At 27.5% G+C, this 19,784-nt stretch overlaps 3 protein-coding genes across 3 annotated transcripts; 2 read left to right on the top strand and 1 right to left on the bottom strand.

Moving 5' to 3' along the window:
* The first annotated feature begins 3,701 nt into the window (after nt 1-3,701).
* LOC113860038 (protein MAIN-LIKE 2-like) lies at nt 3,702-4,367 on the top strand. Its single transcript, XM_027492664.1, has one exon. It carries the CDS (start codon nt 3,702-3,704, stop codon nt 4,365-4,367), a length of 666 nt encoding a protein of 221 aa, XP_027348465.1.
* A 39-nt stretch (nt 4,368-4,406) lies between these two features.
* Nucleotides 4,407-5,574, top strand: LOC113860039 (serine/threonine-protein phosphatase 7 long form homolog). The gene is made up of 4 exons (XM_027492665.1): nt 4,407-4,540; nt 4,637-4,718; nt 4,844-5,236; nt 5,326-5,574. The coding sequence occupies exons 1-4, from the start codon at nt 4,407-4,409 to the stop codon at nt 5,572-5,574; spliced, it is 858 nt and encodes a 285-aa protein (XP_027348466.1).
* A 7,987-nt stretch (nt 5,575-13,561) lies between these two features.
* On the bottom strand, nt 13,562-18,570 carry LOC113858977 (cellulose synthase-like protein G1). The gene is made up of 8 exons (XM_027491788.1): nt 17,959-18,570; nt 16,197-16,289; nt 15,754-15,855; nt 15,462-15,674; nt 15,262-15,364; nt 14,630-14,808; nt 14,175-14,522; nt 13,562-14,032 (listed from the first exon to the last, which is right to left on the bottom strand). Exons 1-8 carry the CDS (start codon nt 18,544-18,546, stop codon nt 13,562-13,564), a joined length of 2,097 nt encoding a protein of 698 aa, XP_027347589.1. The 5' UTR covers nt 18,547-18,570.
* Nucleotides 18,571-19,784: the final 1,214 nt, after the last annotated feature.

The following is a 19,784-nucleotide window of genomic DNA, read 5'->3' on the forward strand; positions in this document are numbered from 1 at the left end:
AAGGCTATTATTTGAAAATTACGAAAGAAAAACTATTTTTTTGAGCACAGAGGAGAATGAAGAAAACTAACAACTAATATGGACAAGTCCCACATGATAACCTTTAACGTATAAATGGCATGGCTAGTACTATTTTTCTTTTTAAAAAAATTATTTATGCTTATCAATTTTAGACTTTTTATTTTAAAGATAATAATTTATTTCATGATTTGTTTATAAAATAAATAAATAAATTTTAAAAAATAAACGATTCCAAAACATGCATGTAATAATCATTTAATTATTGCAAGTTAGATCTCACGGTTAGATTTTTTGTAATAAATTAGAGTATGAGGAGTAATTTTTTTAGTTAATTGACATTTTAATAGATTGAATTTATTAAATCAGTGACAAATTTAAAATTATTATTTTTAAATAAAAACTACTGAGAACTAAAATAATATTATTAGTCATCATATTTAAGGATGAAATTATATATATATTCTATAATTTTAAGGGATCGTGATGTTTACTTATAGTTAACCCATTGTGCATTGTCTGAGTAAAATATAATAGCTTTGTCTGAAAAATTTTGCTTGTATATAATTAAAATTTCAGAGTTCAATTTAATTCCAAGCCCCAATTCCGTAAGCTAAACATATTTTTTAAAAAGAAATTTAAAGAACTAAACTTGAAGATGTATGAACAAAAACAAGAAATAAAATATCTCCACTAAAATAAGTTAAAAGTAGATAAATTTATCATAAAAAATTGGGCAAAATAAAAATAATATTGCCAAAAGTTGCATTTAATTTTTTGCAAATGTGTGCACGGTTGTTCTACCACCTTTCATGCAATGTTATGTCAATTTATAATAATAAAATAATATTATTATATCATTATATATTTAAAGAAAAACTTAAAGATTGTAATTTTTTTTTGTATTTGGTTTTCTTCTTACATTTCTTGTATTTTTAAATTTAAAAATTTATAAATTTTGAAAAGTTATTGTAGAAATAATATCTTAACAAATATTTTGTTCTAAAACTTTATTAAAAATTATTATATAATTTTTGTTTAATTTATTAATTAATTTTTTAAATATATTTATTTTATAAACATATGTAATTAGAGTAATCATATATAAAGTCCAATTGAAGAAACAATGTTTATTCAAGGTAAAATTAATGTTATAACACTTGAAATATAAGACATAAGGTAAAAAAATGATTTTAATATTAAAAATACAATTAATGATTAAAAATATTTTAATTTATATTAAATCATTCGTAAAAAAATAAAGTAAAACCAACAACATGGAATAATGTTGCATTGTTGGAGAATGAATAAAAGAAGACGTGTCTAAAGTTTTGAAAGTCAAAGTTACAATATATTTTAAAACAATAACTATATTATTACATATTTTTAAAAATTATGGTAAAAATATTTAAAGAATTATATTTAAAATTTGTCAAAACTGATAGTAATACAAAATAATCTTTTATGGGTGATATATGATACGTGATTTTGTTGTGATAATCACCTACTAAAGTAAAAAATTCTATTTGAAAAACTATTATGTTGTAGTATTGGCAAATTTATTTTAATATTGTAAATTAAAAAATAATTTATCATTTTGTAGCAAATCTGAAACAATTTCTTAAATTCAGATTTTTTTTGCAGGTTTCGCCATAATGGCTAGCGAAAGTAATTAATTTTTGAATTTTTTAATATTTATTTCGTCACAAAAAATACAAAATAAATAAGATAATAGCACGTGTCAAACACATATTAGTTTCACAAATGGCGAAATATTTACTAAGTTTTGCCATAGCTAGAGCGCAATTTATTACATGTTGACACATTGCTCCAACGACTACTATTTCGCCATTTGAATAGCAAAAGTAAATAAAATTAAAAATAATTAATAAAAATGAATTTAAAATGGACGGCTGGGGAGATTTTGATACACGTGGCAACATCTGAGATGATTCGCGCTGCTACTGGCGAAAGTTTATTTCACCCTGCAGTTGGCGAAACCGTTCAGACATTGACACGTGGCCAATTCTTCAGTAACCTTGACCGACGTCCTTTTTCCTCCTCCATCCTCCTCCTTTGTTTCCATTTTTCTTTTCTCCATCTCTGCTTCTCCATCGTCGTGCAGGCAGAAGTTTCAAAATTTGTTTTGATTTGCATTGTGAAGGGTCAAATACTGTTACGAATTTAAGAGGTATGGACCTATAATATGCATTTATATATTATTTTTAGTTTGATTTTGTTAATTGGAAAATCTGATAATAATATTGTAATTTTTTTAAACTGTATGCAGGTGATTTGGTAATTAAGTGGGGGTGAGTGAAGAATTTGCTGAAAGTTTATTAAATGTTAGTAAAAAAGAATTTAAAATTTAAATATTTTTTATTTATTTGTATATAGATTAATATGTTTTTAGAAAAAATGAAATGTGATATAGTTAATTAAAATATAAAATTATAATTAATTGTTAATAAGATAGGTTAAATTAAGATTTATAAAATTTGTTTGCAGGAATTGTTATAGATATTTATTAAAATACAGAATAATAAAAATTGAGTTAAATAAAATAATTATATAAAACTAAATATAATAATTTATACTTAGTTTGATTGTAATAAATAATTTTTACACCTATATTATAAAATAAGTAAAATTTTAAAATTGTAAAATTTTAAATGCAATAATCATAATTTATATGAAATATATGTATAGAATTTGTATGTAAATAATAAAAAATTTTACTTTTAACAACGTAATATTATTTATATAATTATAAACTAAAAGTAATTTATGTAGATTTAAATTGAAAAAATAAAAAAATAAAAATGTAATTTAATTTTATGCTAGTAATTAGAGTTTTGTATTTATATAAAATTTATGTAGATTTAAATTAGAAATATGAAAAAATAAAAATGTAATTTAATTTTATGCAGTAAGTAGAGTTTTGTATTTAAATAAAATTTGTATGTAAATAATAATATTTTTTACTTTAAAAAATGTAATATTATTTATATAATTATAAACTAAATGTAATTTATGTAGATTTAAATTGAAAATATGAAAAAAAAATAAAATGTAATTTAATTTTATGCTAATAATTAGAGTTTTGTATTTATATAAAATTTGTATGTAAAAAATAATATTTTTTACTTTAAAAAATGTAATATTATTTATATAATTATAAATTAAATGTAATTTATGTAGATTTAAATTAGAAATATGAAAAAATTAAAATGTAACTTAATTTTATGCTAGTAATTAAAATTTTGTATTTAAATAACGAAACATTATTTATATAAATTATATTAAATTGTATTAAATACAATTTAATATGAAAATTTAGAATAATTAAAAATTTATATATCTTTAGTTATATGTATGAAAATGTAAAAATAATTTATTTATTTAAAATAAAACTGATACTGCATAAATTATAATATGTATAGAATATAGGTTAGTATATTTAAAAAGAATTTATTTATTTAATTTTGTTTATATACCTGATTTTTGCATTTATAATATATTGGAATGAATATAATATGATGTCATTACAATGTGATAATGATTTGTTAGTAAATTTGTTTAACCTTTATAAAATATGTATTATTAATATGTTAGTAAAATATAAATTATTATTATTATTATTGAATGAAATTTTTTTACTAATATTTTTTATTGTTGTATAGATGACATCATCTTCACAACAAAGTAGGATTATTAATCCCAGGTCAGAAGATCCATCACTTCTTCGATTTCAAAGTATTCATGTTTCTGAGCATATTTGGGATGGACGTGATCACCCGACATTGAGGGTTAGGAAGAGTCCAAATATTCCCGGTGGATTAGAAGGTGTTCCGGATGAAATTATTCCACATCCGGAGTTAGCGGGTTTTGTTGGAGTGGCTAACTTGTCTCAGCTTCCTGTAGACGTGGTATTGATTACTGCATTAGTAGAGAGGTGGAGGCCCGAGACGCACACCTTCCACATGCCCCCTGGAGAGTGTACTAGTACCTTTCAGGATGTTGCTATTATCTTAGGATTACGCATAGATGGGAGACCTGTTATAGCACCCATTGGGGGTGATTGGGCACAGATTGTGGAAGATAGCCTAGGTATGAGACCAGGATTAGAGGCTTTTGTAGGGAGTTTCTTGAAGATGAGCTGGTTGGACGAGCACTTCACTCATATTGCCATGCATAATCAGACTCCACTGCAGATTACTCGGTTTGCTAGGGCATATATATTAAGGCTTATTGGAGGGTTCATGCTTCCTGATCACTCTAGCAGTAGGGTATCTGTGAAGTACTTGCCTTTGCTTGAAGATTTTGAGTTGACCAGTCAATATAGTTGAGGTTCTGCAGTTCTAGGTTATTTGTACTGAGAGCTATGCATGGCCACCAACATTGATCGTTTTGCTATTGGAGGACTTGCTGCGTTAATTGTGATCTGGGCTTGGGATAGATTTCCCCAGATAGCACCTACCAATCCTCCCTATACTCGTCCCTATCTTCCGTACGGTATTAGGTAAGTTGGTATCGTTATTATTTTTCTACGCATTTGTAGGTGTCCTATAATGTTATTTGTTTGGCTTCATGTTTTTATGGTCAAAATTACTTGCAGATGGTTATCCTACGGTATCAAAAAGGGAAAGAAAGATGTCCAATACTACAGATATATTTTTGATCATCTAGCACGTAATGAGGTATTATAGCCAACTTTTGTTGAGTTACTTATTTAAATAACATGTTATAAATAGGGTATATTACACTAATTAATTTATTATTTTGTTATTAATCTTATTTTTATGTCATCATACAGATTGTGTAGGTGCCATACAATATGGAACTCATCAATATATTACCACCTATTTGTAGAGACGGTATGGACTTATGGAGGGTAGTGGTGCCACTTATATATTTTCAGTTATGTGAGTGGTATCAACCTGATAGAGTAATGCGTCAGTTTGGTATGGTTCAACACATACCAAGGACTCCTTACCAGCCTGACCAGCTACATGACCTTACCCTTAGAGGAAAGACTGGAGAAGATTGGTCAGCCATGTTCAGTGCTATGTTAGAAATTTGGGAGAGTAGACGACTTTGGGTATTGACTAATGAGCCTCAGTATGGTTTACTTAGCTCAAATTCTGAGTACATGCGATGGTATGTTAGTCATACTCGTCGTTGGATGACCAGGGAGGCAGCAGTATCAGCTTTGTCGGTATGTTTACAGAAATATATACTTTTTTCACTATTACTTTCTGTTTTATATACAAAATTACAGTAATTGTTACTTTTTACTATTTTTAGGGTGATGTGATGGAGAGATTGCATTACTTGAGCACTGATGGACAGGATTCTTTTACCTTTAATGAATTAAAGGACTTGTCTGAGACTCTTCTGTCACTAAAGAATGAACAAGATCGCATATTAGAGCTTGTTTCATCCTCAGATCCTCCAGTACAAAGTGGTAATCCCGTCGATCCAAACTTACACATAGATCAGCCGCATCAACGAAGAGAAGGAAGAGGCTTGGCACGTCAACGGAGACAAGTGTAGGCAGCAGAGTGGGCTGTCCCGGTTATGGCAGAGCGACCTGATGGTGTCTTCCCAATACCATCACAGTTTCCTTTTCAACCATCTAGTTTGATGACAGCCTCGACTTATTTCTATTCATCACAGGGTACACACCATCCATCACAACACCCATCATCACCTTTTACAGGAATAGAAGATTACATCCCACGATCTGATTTCTTTTTCACACCTCTTCAGGAGCACCATTCGCTTTTGACTCTAGGTGCTCCATACAGTCAAGTTGACCCTATACCATCAGACATACATCCTATAGAGTCAGGTATTGATCTTAATGTCGAGTTTGGTGCAGTTGCTGATTTAGGATATGTTCGTCGGAACCCTCATCGAGGAGCTCGAGATAGACAGAGGCAATGCATCTTGACGCTAGAGGATCATCATCATCAGGCACACAGGGGGGCAACAATGAAATGTTTTTATGTAGCAACTTATTTTAGTTAGCATATATTACTGTTCGTGACTTTAATTCTTACTCTAGTTATTAATTTGTTTGTGCCTTTACTTGATATAGCATTAATGGTTTCATTACAATAATTAATGACAATAAGGATAAATAACAATATCACAAGATAAAAAAAAATACAAACACCAACATTGTATGATTTGGTTAACCAACATTGTTTTGTTGAGGACAATGACGTCGATTATGACCTACTTCGTTACACTTGGAACACCTTTGTCTAGTTTGTGACTCAACCCAGTCCATTTCATTCCTAATGCGAGTTGATTTTGGTCGGCCTTTACCTCTTGCTCTTTCAACATCAGGCATTAACTTCCATTCGCAGTTTGTAAGGATGTTGCATTCATTTCCCAGGAGGTTCCACTGTGGGGAGTATGCATTTACAACATATTGCATTGAATAAACAGGATCCACATATTGCCAAAAATTGATACTCACGGCTATACAAGCGGCTATCACATATGAACAAAGAAATCGGTAAGACTGAAATCTTCCACATTCGCAGAATCTCATATCCAATATAACTGTCCATTTGTGTCCACCCCTTTGTGTTATTGGATTAAAAGCTTCTTCAACCTCAAAACTTTTTCTTTCTATGTCATACCGATGAACTTGGTGTGATGAAGCTTCTTGTTGATTTTTTTGAATTTGCAACATAACTTTACCACAAAACATGCTTCCATTGTGAAGGTCAGAGATGGCCTCTTCTCCACGCTTCACAAAATATTCAACCAATCGTCCATAGATGGCTTTAACTAGTGCACATATGGGCAGGTTTCTAGCACCTTTTAACACTTTATTTACTGATTCTAAAAGATTTGTAGTCATGTGTTTATAACGCCGTCCTTCTTCATCATAAGATAATGTCCATTTCTCTTTTGATATACTGTCAATTCACCTTTGTATATCTTTAGATTCATTGCAAAATCTAGTTAACTTTTGCTGAAAAATGACCTTCGATGGTGTATAACCTACATATACAACATTCAAAACATTAAAAGATGTATCCACAGATTCGATGGATATCTAATAATTTAACAATAATCTAGATAAAAAAATAAAATATACCCAATTTGATGAGCTCTTTCTTCAATGTTATATTCTTAAACCGGTGATTAAAGTTGCTGGCAATATGACGAATGCAATATACATGATACGCATTTGGAGGTTGCCACCCAATGTGTGGATTTGACACAGCCCCTTTTATACTTTGATGTCTATCTGATATCAGACAAATTCCCGCTCTATCGATAACATGCAAACGAATCAATGCCAAAAACCATTCCCATGCTGACAATGTTTTTCCTTCAACAATTGTAAAAGTTACTGGAAGAACACAATTGTTTCCATCTTGAGTTGTTGCAATGAGCAACGTATGACGATACTTACCATATAAAAACGTCCCATCCACTTGTAATATAGGTTTGCAGAATTTAAAAGCCTCATGACATTGTTCGAATGACCAGAATAGTCGTTCAAAAACTCTACACTTGTTATTCACTTGATGACCAACCACATACTCTTTTGTTTCAATTTTATAAACAGATTCAGGAGAATGTAATTGCATGTATTCTAACCAACGAGGCAAGGTAGCATATGATTCATCCCAATCACCAAATACTTTAACAATGGCTTTTTGCTTCGCCTTCCAAGCTTTTTTATATGAAATTTTATATCCAAACTGAGCACATATTCGCTCTTGTATCAATGAAATATGTACTGACGGTTCCTCGTTCACCATTCCTACATAAAATAAATTTTCTCAAGTTAATAACAATGTCATTGTAAAAATAAAATAAAAAACTTGATATTTTACTTACCAAGAATGCATGAACAAATTAAATCAGAATCTAACTTTTGATGATCTTGAGAAATTCTCATATTGACACATGTATGTGAACCACCCCACCTAGTAATTTTTCACTTGTTTGAATTCTTCAACAATGAAGCCCTCACTCTCCATGGACAACCAGAGGTATGGTTTAAGCATTTAACGTACAAACATGTTGGTTTAGACTTAGCCACAAAATAACTTTGATGAATCTTCATTGCGTAATGTTTTAATGCATTCTTCACATCTTCTTTATTGTCAAAAAATAAGCCAACAAATAAAGGATCTCCTTCAACCCATGAATTGACTTCTTGAAAATGTTCTTCATTCATTTCTTAATCAGGATATTCCCAATTAATATACTTATACTTTGGAGTAACATTTCAAAAAGAAATTACAGTATCTCCTGCATTATATTTATCATTAATATATAAATAAATAACCACAAAAAACAAATTCTTTATAATTATTTCACATTACCTCTTACATTTTCGGTTATTTGTATATGTAAGTTGGAATTAAACTCACCTTCAACATTAGTAGAAGAAGAACTGCCTAACGAAATTTCTGCTTCATCATCTCTATCAGTGTAACTCTCATAATCTGAGTGTTCATTATCTTCATCAGCATCATTCCTAACTCCTTTATTGCAACAAATTTATCAGTTTTAATTCAATCAATTACATATATTACTTAAAAGATATTAGAACAAAAATAATTTTACCTTCATTATAATCACGACTCACAAGGGTCCTATCATTTTGTTGTGAAAGTGATAAATTTAAATTTATCGTCTGTAAGGACATTGATGAACTTCCACCAACAATAATATCTTTGTATAACTCAATAATATTTCTACTAGATTGTTGTTGAAATGCACTTATCATGTAATCAATATATTCATCATCACATATATCCAAAGCTGTATACTGTCCAATATTTTCATCAATCAAAAAACGAGAAATTAATTTAGAAATCACTTGATTATGATTAAGATTAAGTTTCACATGAATTTTTCTTTTCAATGTTTCATAACTTATTCATCGTTTTATCTGAATTACTTTTTTACTTCCTTCAAAACTTACTCCTTCATTTCCTTCATAGATTCTACCATTCTAATATATAATAATAACAATCTCACTCATCTGCATTTTGTAAAAATAAACTTTATTTAATATTTAAACTTTACAATAATTAACATAAATAAAATAAACAATACTCATTAATTAAATATAACTAAATTCATACATTAAAAATTAAATAATAAAATTATTAAATTATACATACCTGATTTTCTTCATAGTAAATTAGCACTCTCTTTATCGATATTTTTGTGCATTTTCAGGTATATAAATTAATTTGAAGGTGAAAGAATCAAAGAATTGTCCAAATATTTGAAAAGGTTTACGTATCTTTTTAAATAGTCATAATATTATTTGTTTGTGTATCCTATAAATAAGTGTGACAATTCATATACAGAATAATTAAATTAAAATTGAAAAGAGAAACACAAGGCTATATTTTATGAAGATTAAATAGATATTTTTTAGCGCAGAAGAGAATGAAGAAAACTAACTACTAATATAGACAAGTCCCACATGATGACCTTTAACGTATAAATGGCATGGCTAGTACTATTTTTCTTTTGAAAAAAAAATCATTTATGCTTATCAATTTTAGACTTTTTATTTTAAAGATAATTATTTATTTCATGATTTATTTATAAAATAAATAAATAAATTTAAAAAATAAACGATTCCAAACATGCATGCAATAATCATTTGATTATTGCAAATTAGAGTATGAGGAGTAATTTTTTTAATTAATTAACATTTTAATAGATTGAATATATTAAGTCGGTGACAAATTTAAAATTATTTTTTCAAATAAAAACTACTAAGAAATAAAATAATATTATTAGTCATGGATGAAATTACATATATATTCTATAATTTTAAGAGGTCGTGATATTTACTTATAGTTAACCCATTGTGCATTGTCTGAAAAAAAATATAACAGCTTTGTCTGAAAATTTTTGCTCGTATATAATTAAAATTCTAGAGTTCAATTTAATTCTAACTCCAATTCCGTATAGTAAACATATTTTTTTAAAAAAAATTTTAAAGAACTAAATTTGAAGATGTATGAAAAAAAAAACAAGAAATAAAATATTTCTACTAAAATAAGCTAAAAATAGATAAATTTATCATAAAAAATTAGGTAAAATAAAAATAAATAAATTAATTAAAAGATAATTTGGAGGCCTACCTTCGACTATAAAGCATGCATCGTTTTTTGTTTAAATATAAATTAAAAAAAAAAAAGTTGCCAAAAGTTGCATTTAATTTTTTGCAAATGTGTGCACGGTTGTTCTACCACCTTTCATGCAATGTTATGTCAATTTATAATAATAAAATAATATTATTATATCATTATATATTTAAAAAAATTTAAAGATCGTAAATTTTTATTTTTATTTTTTTGTATTTAGTTTTCTTCTTGCATTTCTTGTATTTTTAAATTTTTAAATTTATAAATTTTGAAAAATTATTGTAGAAATAATATCTTAACTAATATTTTGTTCTAAAACATTTATTAAAAATTATTATATAATTTTTGTTTAATTTATTAATTATTTTTTTTAAATATATTTATTTTATAAACATATGTAATCAGAGAAATCATGTATAAAGTCCAATTAAAGAAATAATATTTACTCAGGGCAAAGTTAATGTTATAACACTTTAAATATAAGACATAAGGTAAAAAAAGATTTTAATATTAAAAATACAATTAATGATAAAAAAATATTTTAATTTACATTAAATCATTTGTAAAAAAATAAAGTAAAACTAACAACATGGAATAATGTTGCATTATTAGAGAATGAATAAAAGAAGACGTGTCTAAAGTTTTGAAAGTAAAAGTTACAATATATTTTAAAGTAATAACTATATTATCACATACTTTTAAAAATTATGGTAAAAATATTTAAAGAATTATATTTAAAATTTGTCAAAATTGATAGTAATACGAAATAATTTTTTATGGGTGATATATGATACGTGGTTTTGTTGTGATAATCACCTACTAAAGTAAAAAATTCTATTTGAAAAACTATTATGTTGCAGTATTCCATAAATTGAATTATTATTGTATTTTACATCGTAAAATGCCTTTATTTCACAGTAAATTAGCATCCCTTTGTCGATATTTTTGTGCATTTTCAGGTATATAAATTAATTTGAAGGTGAAAGAATCAAAGAATCGTCCAAAGGTTGACATCTTTTTAAATAGTCATAATATTATTTGTTTATGTATCCTATAAATGAGTGTGACAATTCATATACAAAATAATTAAATTAAAATTAAAATTGAAAAGGGAAACACAAGATTATGATTTATGAAGATTTGCGGTGCCATTCTTTTAAAGGGGTGGCGTGTAGCTCGCTTTACCATTATTTTATATTTTATAATCAAGTGAGGACAAAATCGACATCGACATATTTCACTGAAATAGATCTTTGCAAGTTTACGCAAGAACTACTGCAACTTGCCGTTTTATTTTTGTTTAAACGAAACAAATTTAGATGTGTTTAAACAAAAATAAAATAAAAAACGTAGTCCTCTTTTTTTTTTTCATCCTAGTCCCTTCTATTTTCCCACTCTTTTCTCATTTTCTCCTCTTCACCCCACCCCATCTTCTCCATTTCATCCCCCAACCTCTCTTTTTCCTTCAGCTCCATCTAGTTTCTTTTTCCTTCTCTCCTCAGGCTCTCCTCTCCTTCACTACCAGTCATTCTCATTTTTTTCTCTTCTCATCTAGCTTTTTTTTCTCCTTCTTCTGCTTTCCCTCACCTTCATTCTCCCTTTTGCTTTCCCTTCCATCTCCCTCTCGGTCTTCTTATCTCTCTTTGTTTTTTTGTTTTTTAGCCCCTATTTCTAATTTAAGCAAAATTTTTCATTTTCGCTTAAGTAAATTTTATTGACTTAAGCAAAAATTACTTTTTAGCTTAAGCGAATTTTTCAGACTTAAACTAAAATCACTTTTTGTCAAATTCGCTTAAATAAAAACGCATTATAGGGTGCAATTTTTGCCAAAACTACAAAGGATCCCGATCTCATATTTCACCTTTTTTCATGTTATTCTACTACACTTACTTTTTTATCTTTAGATATAAATAAGTGAGAAAGAAGTATTTTTAAAAAAAGTAAAAAATATAATTTATAATATTTTTTTATAATTATAATAAACCGATACTTTAATAAACAAAATTTAACTTTTTAGTGTCATATATATATATATATATATATATATATATATATATATATATATTCACATACTTTTCTATTACTTCATAATTTTTTCGACAAAGATTAAGAGAAGTCCAGGTCCAGGAGTTGAAATTCAAAGGACACTTTCGCATTATGAAAAAAAAAAATATCATAATTCTCCTTTAACATCTTTATTCGGTGAGTTTATAATTTGATCTAATTTAATATAAATTATAAAAATAATTAAAAATAAAAATTGAATTATTTAAAATTTTAAAAAATTTAAAGCCATAAAAAATATTTTTTAATTAAATCAATTTTAAAACGTAACTTCGAAAAGTTGTTCAATTTACTCTAAGTTGAGCCTGTGTATACATATAACTTTGTTAATAAAATTAATTTTTCACTCATTATAATTATTTTATTATTATTTAGGAATACATTTTATTAATTTTTATTTTAATTGGTAATTTTAAAATTTTAGGCGATAATTTAATAATCAATGCATAAAATAATATATAACAAGAAAAATATTCTTGTCCAAAATACTATGATTTTAAAAACTTTGGTTAAGTTAATATATGAAACAAAGTTAAAGGATTATTTTTCTTTAAAAATAACATATAGAACTTAGTTGAATAAACAATAATAATAACTTAAAAAATGTATTAAATAAAAAGCTTTGAAGGAAAAACAGAAGTATAATTTAGCCATAATATATTAATAGTTAAAATTCACGATTAAATTGAAGTTGCAATTTGTCAATTTGTTTGTTTACCATAAAATTATGGTATTTTTAAAATTATTGCGAAGGATTTTGCAATTTTTTATATCAACACAAATCTTAAAAAGAAATGATTTAATTTCACTTTGGTATCTATATTTTAATATAAATGCATTTTTTATCTCTCTAATTTTAATTACTTATATTTAGTCTCTCTAGTTTTTTTAAATATTTAAATTAAGTCCTTCATCTTAAAATTTTATTGATTTATAAAAAGAAGTACAAAAGATATGCTACAAAATTTTAAACAATAACACTGGAAGAACATAGTTATATTTTATTAAATTATATATGTAAGAGAATCCTTATTCAAAGATAAATTTTAATAAGGAGAGAGATCTATCTGTGTATAGTCTGGAAAAAAAACACTAAATTTATATACATCGTTTTCTAATACAAAATCTAGTTATAAATAAGAGATACATTTAATAAAATAGTAGCATGCACATTTATTATTAAAGAGGCTCAACATACATGATGGACCATAGGTATTACATCTCAAGATACAATAACATATTTTGTAGTTCAGATTTTTCTAATGGCCCTAATCATTTATGAAGAGAATTCAAATACTGGAGTGAGCCTAAACATTGATGAACATCTACTGACCTTTGCTTTTCATAGTTGCTATCCCCTGAAGAATGGGAAAACTAAGAGCCATTATATAGCTAAGTAGGAAAAGTTGACCACACATGGTTTCAAAATCTTTCACATTGAGTAGTCTCCATAAACCTCCAAAGAAGCAAATAATGTTTATTATGAGCAATACAACCAATGGAGACATGAACATAGCTGCACCTTCGAAATTGAACATACCCTGCTCATATTTCTTAAGGTTCTCTTTGTCAATGGCTTTGTTTGATAAAGTGAATTTTGCTTTGTTCAATCCTAACCTTTTCTTGGCTGCTTCTAGAAGTGCAAATATACATCCAGTAACAGATTTTAGAATCCAAATTCTCTGTTCATCCCACCATATTCCCAAGGTGCCACCACCAGAAAGGACCTCAATCAAATGTTGAATCTGAGTGGAGACATGCAATATTACAAACACTGCAAACCAGGATTCTGTGACCTGCAGCATTAAATATTGAACATATATTCATTAAATTTATCAAAATTAAACTCAATATTAAAATGCCCACAATGGAAAAATCTTATAGTAGTAGTATAATAGAAAATGAGAAAATAAAATAAAATTGAATAACAATAGCAACCTTTGGAAAGACAGGAATTCCTTTGAGGAAGCATACTTGAGGCACAATGCCATAAAGGATGAAGGCAACAGCATAGAGGGTTGACGTGGTAAAGAAGCAATAAGTCAAGCAGTGAACTATGGGCATTCTTGAAAATCCATAAGTAAAAGGGCTGTATTCGGAGAAGCAAAGCAAGCAAAGTTCAGACAACCACTTCGTTAATTGAATCATGCCCTCTTTTATGTCTGTGGGGGCACACCCCAAGAAACATGGTCTTCTTGGGTAAAGATAGGTTGATCTCCATCCTCTGCAGTGCAGAAAATACCCAGTAACTGTACTCTCCAGTAATATAGCATATGAGAATCCTACCTGTGGATATCAATCAAATTACATTTACAAAAAATTTCAATTTTTCTCCTTCATAATCTAATTATTCTTTATCACTAAATATCAAGGTGTGATCAAGATATACTTGCCTCTTTTCCCCAGTTTGTGTTTTTTTCATAGGAACAAGAGGCCACTACTTGGGCTTCTTGCAAACTCACATCTTTTGAAACATTCCTTGTGGAATTTGGTTGTCCACGAATGGCCTTCAGTGTATCAACGTACATTGTAGATTTCCCAAAGTTGTTTTGGGCATCGAGTAGATAGTCATCTATGATCATAAATCAATTCCACGCAACTTGAATTAGAAATAAGCTATGATCAATAATTATATACAAAATTAGTAACAGTTACTAAATATAGCTGCAGTATAAGAATAGCTCATTTCATAGAAATCATTTTTTACATTTGTAGTTATTTTTAAGAAATTAGTTGAACCAAACACCCACTTAGTAAGTTACATTTTATCAAGTTATAATAGGTAGGACATGAAATGCAAGGGTTTGGAAAATATTGGTTCTTTCTCGGAATTTGTATTTTGATATCAATGGTAAGTGTATTAGTTTGTACACTTTCAATAAATTTTTTCAAAAGGATAGTTCATTAAAGTTTAATTAATATATGGTTGACAAAAGACTATGTAGACTGCAAATTACCAAAAGAATGAATTAACAAAGAAACATATATAATAATAATGATAAAGTTATAATGAAGCAATATATACCTTTTTGGTTAGGGCTTCCAAAGAGTAATGCACTTCTACTTAAGTAATTTCCAGTACCAGAAAGACCTGGGCCTCTAAGGCCATCCATTCCTTGCCACATTGTCTAAAAAATTAAGATATATCATTAAATAGATTATGATAAAACAAAGTAAACCACCTTGAGAAGTGAGAGAAAGAAAATAAAGTACTTAATAATTTACCTTAAAAGCAGTCCTAGTTTGGCTATCATAAATATCTTTCTTGCTAAGGTTGTGAAACATTTGAGGGAATTGAACAAAGGCAACTTCTTTAGAGGTTTCAGGATCAAGAAAGAAGCACATAGCTTGTTTGGCTGAGGATGGGTCATTGGAATACATATCACAATCCATGACAAGTACATAGGGGCCATTGCTGATTAGCCCTGAGACTCTAAGCTGTAAATACAGTTGATTAATTAAGTGTATCAAACACTCAGAAAGATAAAAACAGAAACCAAATTCAGAGAACACACACCAACGTATTAAGGGCTCCTCCTTTGTATCTATGAGGAACGGACGGTCTTCTTTCACGAGACACATAAACAATCAGTGGCAAGTCTCCCTGCTCATTTATTATCTACAAAAATAAAATGTAACATCATCAGGATTTCATTATGATTGAACAAAGCTTTTTTATGAAGTTAATTGCACCCAAATTAAACATTTAATTTCGTTCCATATGATAAATGTTGTGCAAAATATGAATTTAATCGGATGTCACCTTCTTCATCTGTACCACTGATGATTAAATAAATCTTCATCATCTACCATATTTTAGTATGAACTTAGTTTGTTCTCTCAAGTTAAGGCAATATCAAGCTTATCTTGATTGTATCATAGTTTTATTTTATCTTTAGAGTCCACTGTTATGAATATCAAAAGTTACCGATAGCCATTAATTGATTGAAAAATTCGTACCTCAATGCGAGTTGCCCTGTCAGACACAATAGAACAATTTTTAGGGTCTGAACCAAATTTCTCAATATTTTTCTGCATTTTTTCGTATCTAGCCTGCAAAACACCAAATTGTCATTTGAGGAGGAAATTATAGCACGAATTTTGACCTTATATTGAAATGCAACAAAATGAAAATGAGCTTTAACTGAACTCGCAAATATTTTTTAGTAAAATTTAAGAATTGTCAATTTTAAAAATGTTTAAAATAATAGGAGACCTATGTATATTTAATTAATTAAATTATTATAAAAATGAGTGATTTAAATTTGGAAAAAAGTCAAATATAAATAATTGAGATCTGACTTAAAAAACAATACAAAAATTATGAAAACAATTAAAGTTGAAATTTAAAGAAAAAACCTTAACACAAGAGAAATTGTGAAAATAACGAGATCATGTATATATTATTGTTGTTGTATATTCTGTGTGATATATTTAATAATAACTAGTTTCATGAAAAACATTGTAAAAAATTATAACATGTTTAATAGACAATCAATATAACATGTTTATTTATTAAAAATTATAAACTTGTGAACATTTACTTCCTTGATTTTTACTCTAATAATTGAGATATTTACATTTTTTTCACTTGAAATAAGTTAAATCCAGAATGTTTAATCTTACAATCGTTACTAAAAAATAATATCATAGACCAATAGAAAGAATAATTTTAAATTTACACACTTGACAGTGTTATTATTCATTTAATATCTCCTTTATTTATTAATTTTTTATTTTATTATATTGCATATATAATAAAATGAAAAATGAAAATCTGTGCTTGCTCTGCCCTTGCATTCATCTGAGCGAAGAATCTGTTCCTCCTCGCCCGTTGAAGAAGATTTTGGGACATGACATATTAAAATTATCCATTATTAAGTTTATGGGTATTTATTTTGGACTTTTTTGATTGAGTTTATATATAAATATCAAAATGACTGATTTTTTTTATAATTTTGAATATTTTTTTTTTTATGATCATAGCAAATAAATATAATTTTAGACACCAATATAACATATTACTCCGATCTAAAAAGGAACAAACTGTCGAATTAAACTTTGAATTATATGGATAAAATAATTTAGTCTCTAAAAGTTTATAAATTATTTTCTTAATTTTAATTTTATTTAAAACAAAGATAAAAAAGCTAAAACAAATATTATTTTTTGAAACAGATTTCCATTTTTGAAAACAGAAAAAAAATAAAAACTCACTTGGTTAGTGTAGTGTTTGAAAAATGTTTTAAATAAGATAGCTCTCTGGGAGTTTTAAAAGGTCCATTGTTTCTTAATTATTATTGTAAATCCCGCGGTGTGTTACTTGGGTTAATTTTTATATATGATTTTTTTTTCAAAACTTTAAAAATATAGAATTTTCAGCAAAATTACGAAAATACAGTTCTTTTAAAAATCATCAGTAATATTTTTAAAATTTTATCATTTTTTATTTTTTTATTTCTGAATTTATATACTTACACTAAAAAAAATTTTATTAACGATTTTAAATTTCATATTTTTGTAATTTAAAAAGAAAAATTTATATTTTTTGAATTTTGAAAAAGATTATATATAAAAAAGGAGTCTTTGTTACTCTGTCTATTAATTTTCCATCTCTCTTCCTTTAAAAAACAGTTTGTAAAAGTAACTTTACGAAAGAGTCTTAAAATAGTTGGGTCCGAAAGGTTTACCAAAGAAGTAACGAACAGACGCAAAGGGGTACCTTGAGATGCTCTTGCTCTGCTCTGAACTCATCTGAGCGAAGAAGGTGTTCCTCTTCACCCATTGGGGAGAAGAACACTTTGGGGCACCGCGACATGATTCCATACTTTCTGCAGAATGGTACCCACTCCTTCGCAAATTCATAAGCCTCTTTCACTCCATACAGCGTCACAGGACACGCTCCATCGTCCGAAATATACACTGCAAGCTTGTTGGAAGGGTAATCCATGGTAGTGGCTGAAATAAGAGTGTCCATTACTTCCACTGTGGGTTCCTTTTCAGGGTCTAGAGTGCACACGAATATGTCAACCCCCGGAAGCTTCTCATCACTCGGTAACTTCTCAGTCATCGCGGAACGAGAAACCGGTCTCCACCGGAACGACTGATTGAAAACCCACATCATTGCCAGAATCAACTCTGCTACGCTCATCAGAACCCATGGCAACGTTCGCAATTTATTGTCATATATTATATGGCTTATGCGGTAGTAAAACAACATCACGACAGCCACTAAGTGCAAAATCATGTGAAGTCTACTAAGTGGCAACCATGATTGAACGGTTTCAGTGTGGTAAGTGAAGGTTGCCATGTGTGTACAAAGAAATCCACAATTATTTCTTAGTGACTCAGTGGGTACTCGAACAATGTTGTTGCACCCGTGTTGTAAACTATCCATTTATATTGAACCAAACCATTGAGTTTTATAGGACAAACGTTGTGCTATCTTGAATTTGATGGATGGTCATTGTAGCTCTTGTTTAAGATTATTTTTAAAGTGGTCGCGTGGAGCTCGCTATTACATTATTTTATACCTAAGTGAACAGGTAGACTCCCCACGCTAAAAGCAGCCACCGCGTGTGGGTTTAAACCTTTATTTTTTAATAACTTTGTGAAAACCTTTAATAATATATTGCCCTGTAGTTAGTTAATATTTGAAACTTATTTAATTAATGATTGTTTTAATTTTGTATTAATGAATACATATTAACATTGTTTATTTAAAAATTTTCTTTTTAATGTTGATTTTATATATTAATGTTGCTACTAGCGAGAGTTCTTCACTTTTATCATAATTATTGGAATTAAATTTATCACTATAATATTGTACTGTTAGTATCAACTATAATATTGTAATGGTAGTATCGACAATGATTGTTTACTTGAACCATATAAAATTTATAAAGGTGCATTTATGGTTTTCAATTATTATGTTTTAAATATTATAATTAATTTTTATAAAATACTTACTTAACTTAAGGTAAATTATGTGGTATTCTTAAAAATATTTAGGATATCATATAAGAAAAATCTTAATCAATAATATTTAGATACGTATTTAAATAATAAATTTATTTAATAATAAATTATTTATTTGCTATAATTGAACAAATTGAAGAGAAGTTAAATCTTCGAATAAAAAAAAATATAATTAAAATTAAATAAATTTAAATTAAAAAAATATATTATACTAATATATTATTTATATTTTTAATTTTATTATTATTAATATTTAATTATTTGATTATTATATTAATATATTATGTTATAATTTTTTATTTATAATAAATAGAAATTACTAAAATAAAAATTATATTCTATTTAAAACTAAAAAATTATAAAAAATGATAGAAAAAAATAAAAAATTTAATATACAATATATATATACACATATATTACAAATATATGTAAATAGGAACAGGATATTCTTACACTAGTGTAAATTTAAAAACTCTTACATTCAATTTGAGTTTTTTATTTAATTTAAATCTAACGGTTATAATTTATTACTTCACTAGTCATTAGATTTAAGTTAAATGAATGACTCAG

Source organism: Abrus precatorius, unplaced genomic scaffold (genome assembly GCF_003935025.1).
Source record: "Abrus precatorius isolate BTA unplaced genomic scaffold, Abrus_2018 Scaffold2, whole genome shotgun sequence".
NCBI lineage: Eukaryota > Viridiplantae > Streptophyta > Magnoliopsida > Fabales > Fabaceae > Abrus > Abrus precatorius.

What these genes read in the sequence shown, in the direction of transcription:
- LOC113858977 (XM_027491788.1), bottom strand. Translation starts at nt 18,546, where the DNA reads ATGGCAACCTTCACTTACCACACTGAAACCGTTCAATCATGGTTGCCA. An exon ending in ACAGGGCAACTCGCATTGAG is followed by an intron (nt 15,856 to 16,196) that starts GTACGAATTTTT and finishes TTATTTTTGTAG; the next exon opens with ATAATAAATGAGCAGGGAGA. An exon ending in AAACTAGGACTGCTTTTAAG is followed by an intron (nt 15,365 to 15,461) that starts GTAAATTATTAA and finishes TTAATTTTTTAG; the next exon opens with ACAATGTGGCAAGGAATGGA.
- LOC113860039 (XM_027492665.1), top strand. Translation starts at nt 4,407, where the DNA reads ATGGCCACCAACATTGATCGTTTTGCTATTGGAGGACTTGCTGCGTTA. An exon ending in ATCATCTAGCACGTAATGAG is followed by an intron (nt 4,719 to 4,843) that starts GTATTATAGCCA and finishes CAGATTGTGTAG; the next exon opens with GTGCCATACAATATGGAACT. An exon ending in CAGCAGTATCAGCTTTGTCG is followed by an intron (nt 5,237 to 5,325) that starts GTATGTTTACAG and finishes TACTATTTTTAG; the next exon opens with GGTGATGTGATGGAGAGATT.
- LOC113860038 (XM_027492664.1), top strand. Translation starts at nt 3,702, where the DNA reads ATGACATCATCTTCACAACAAAGTAGGATTATTAATCCCAGGTCAGAA.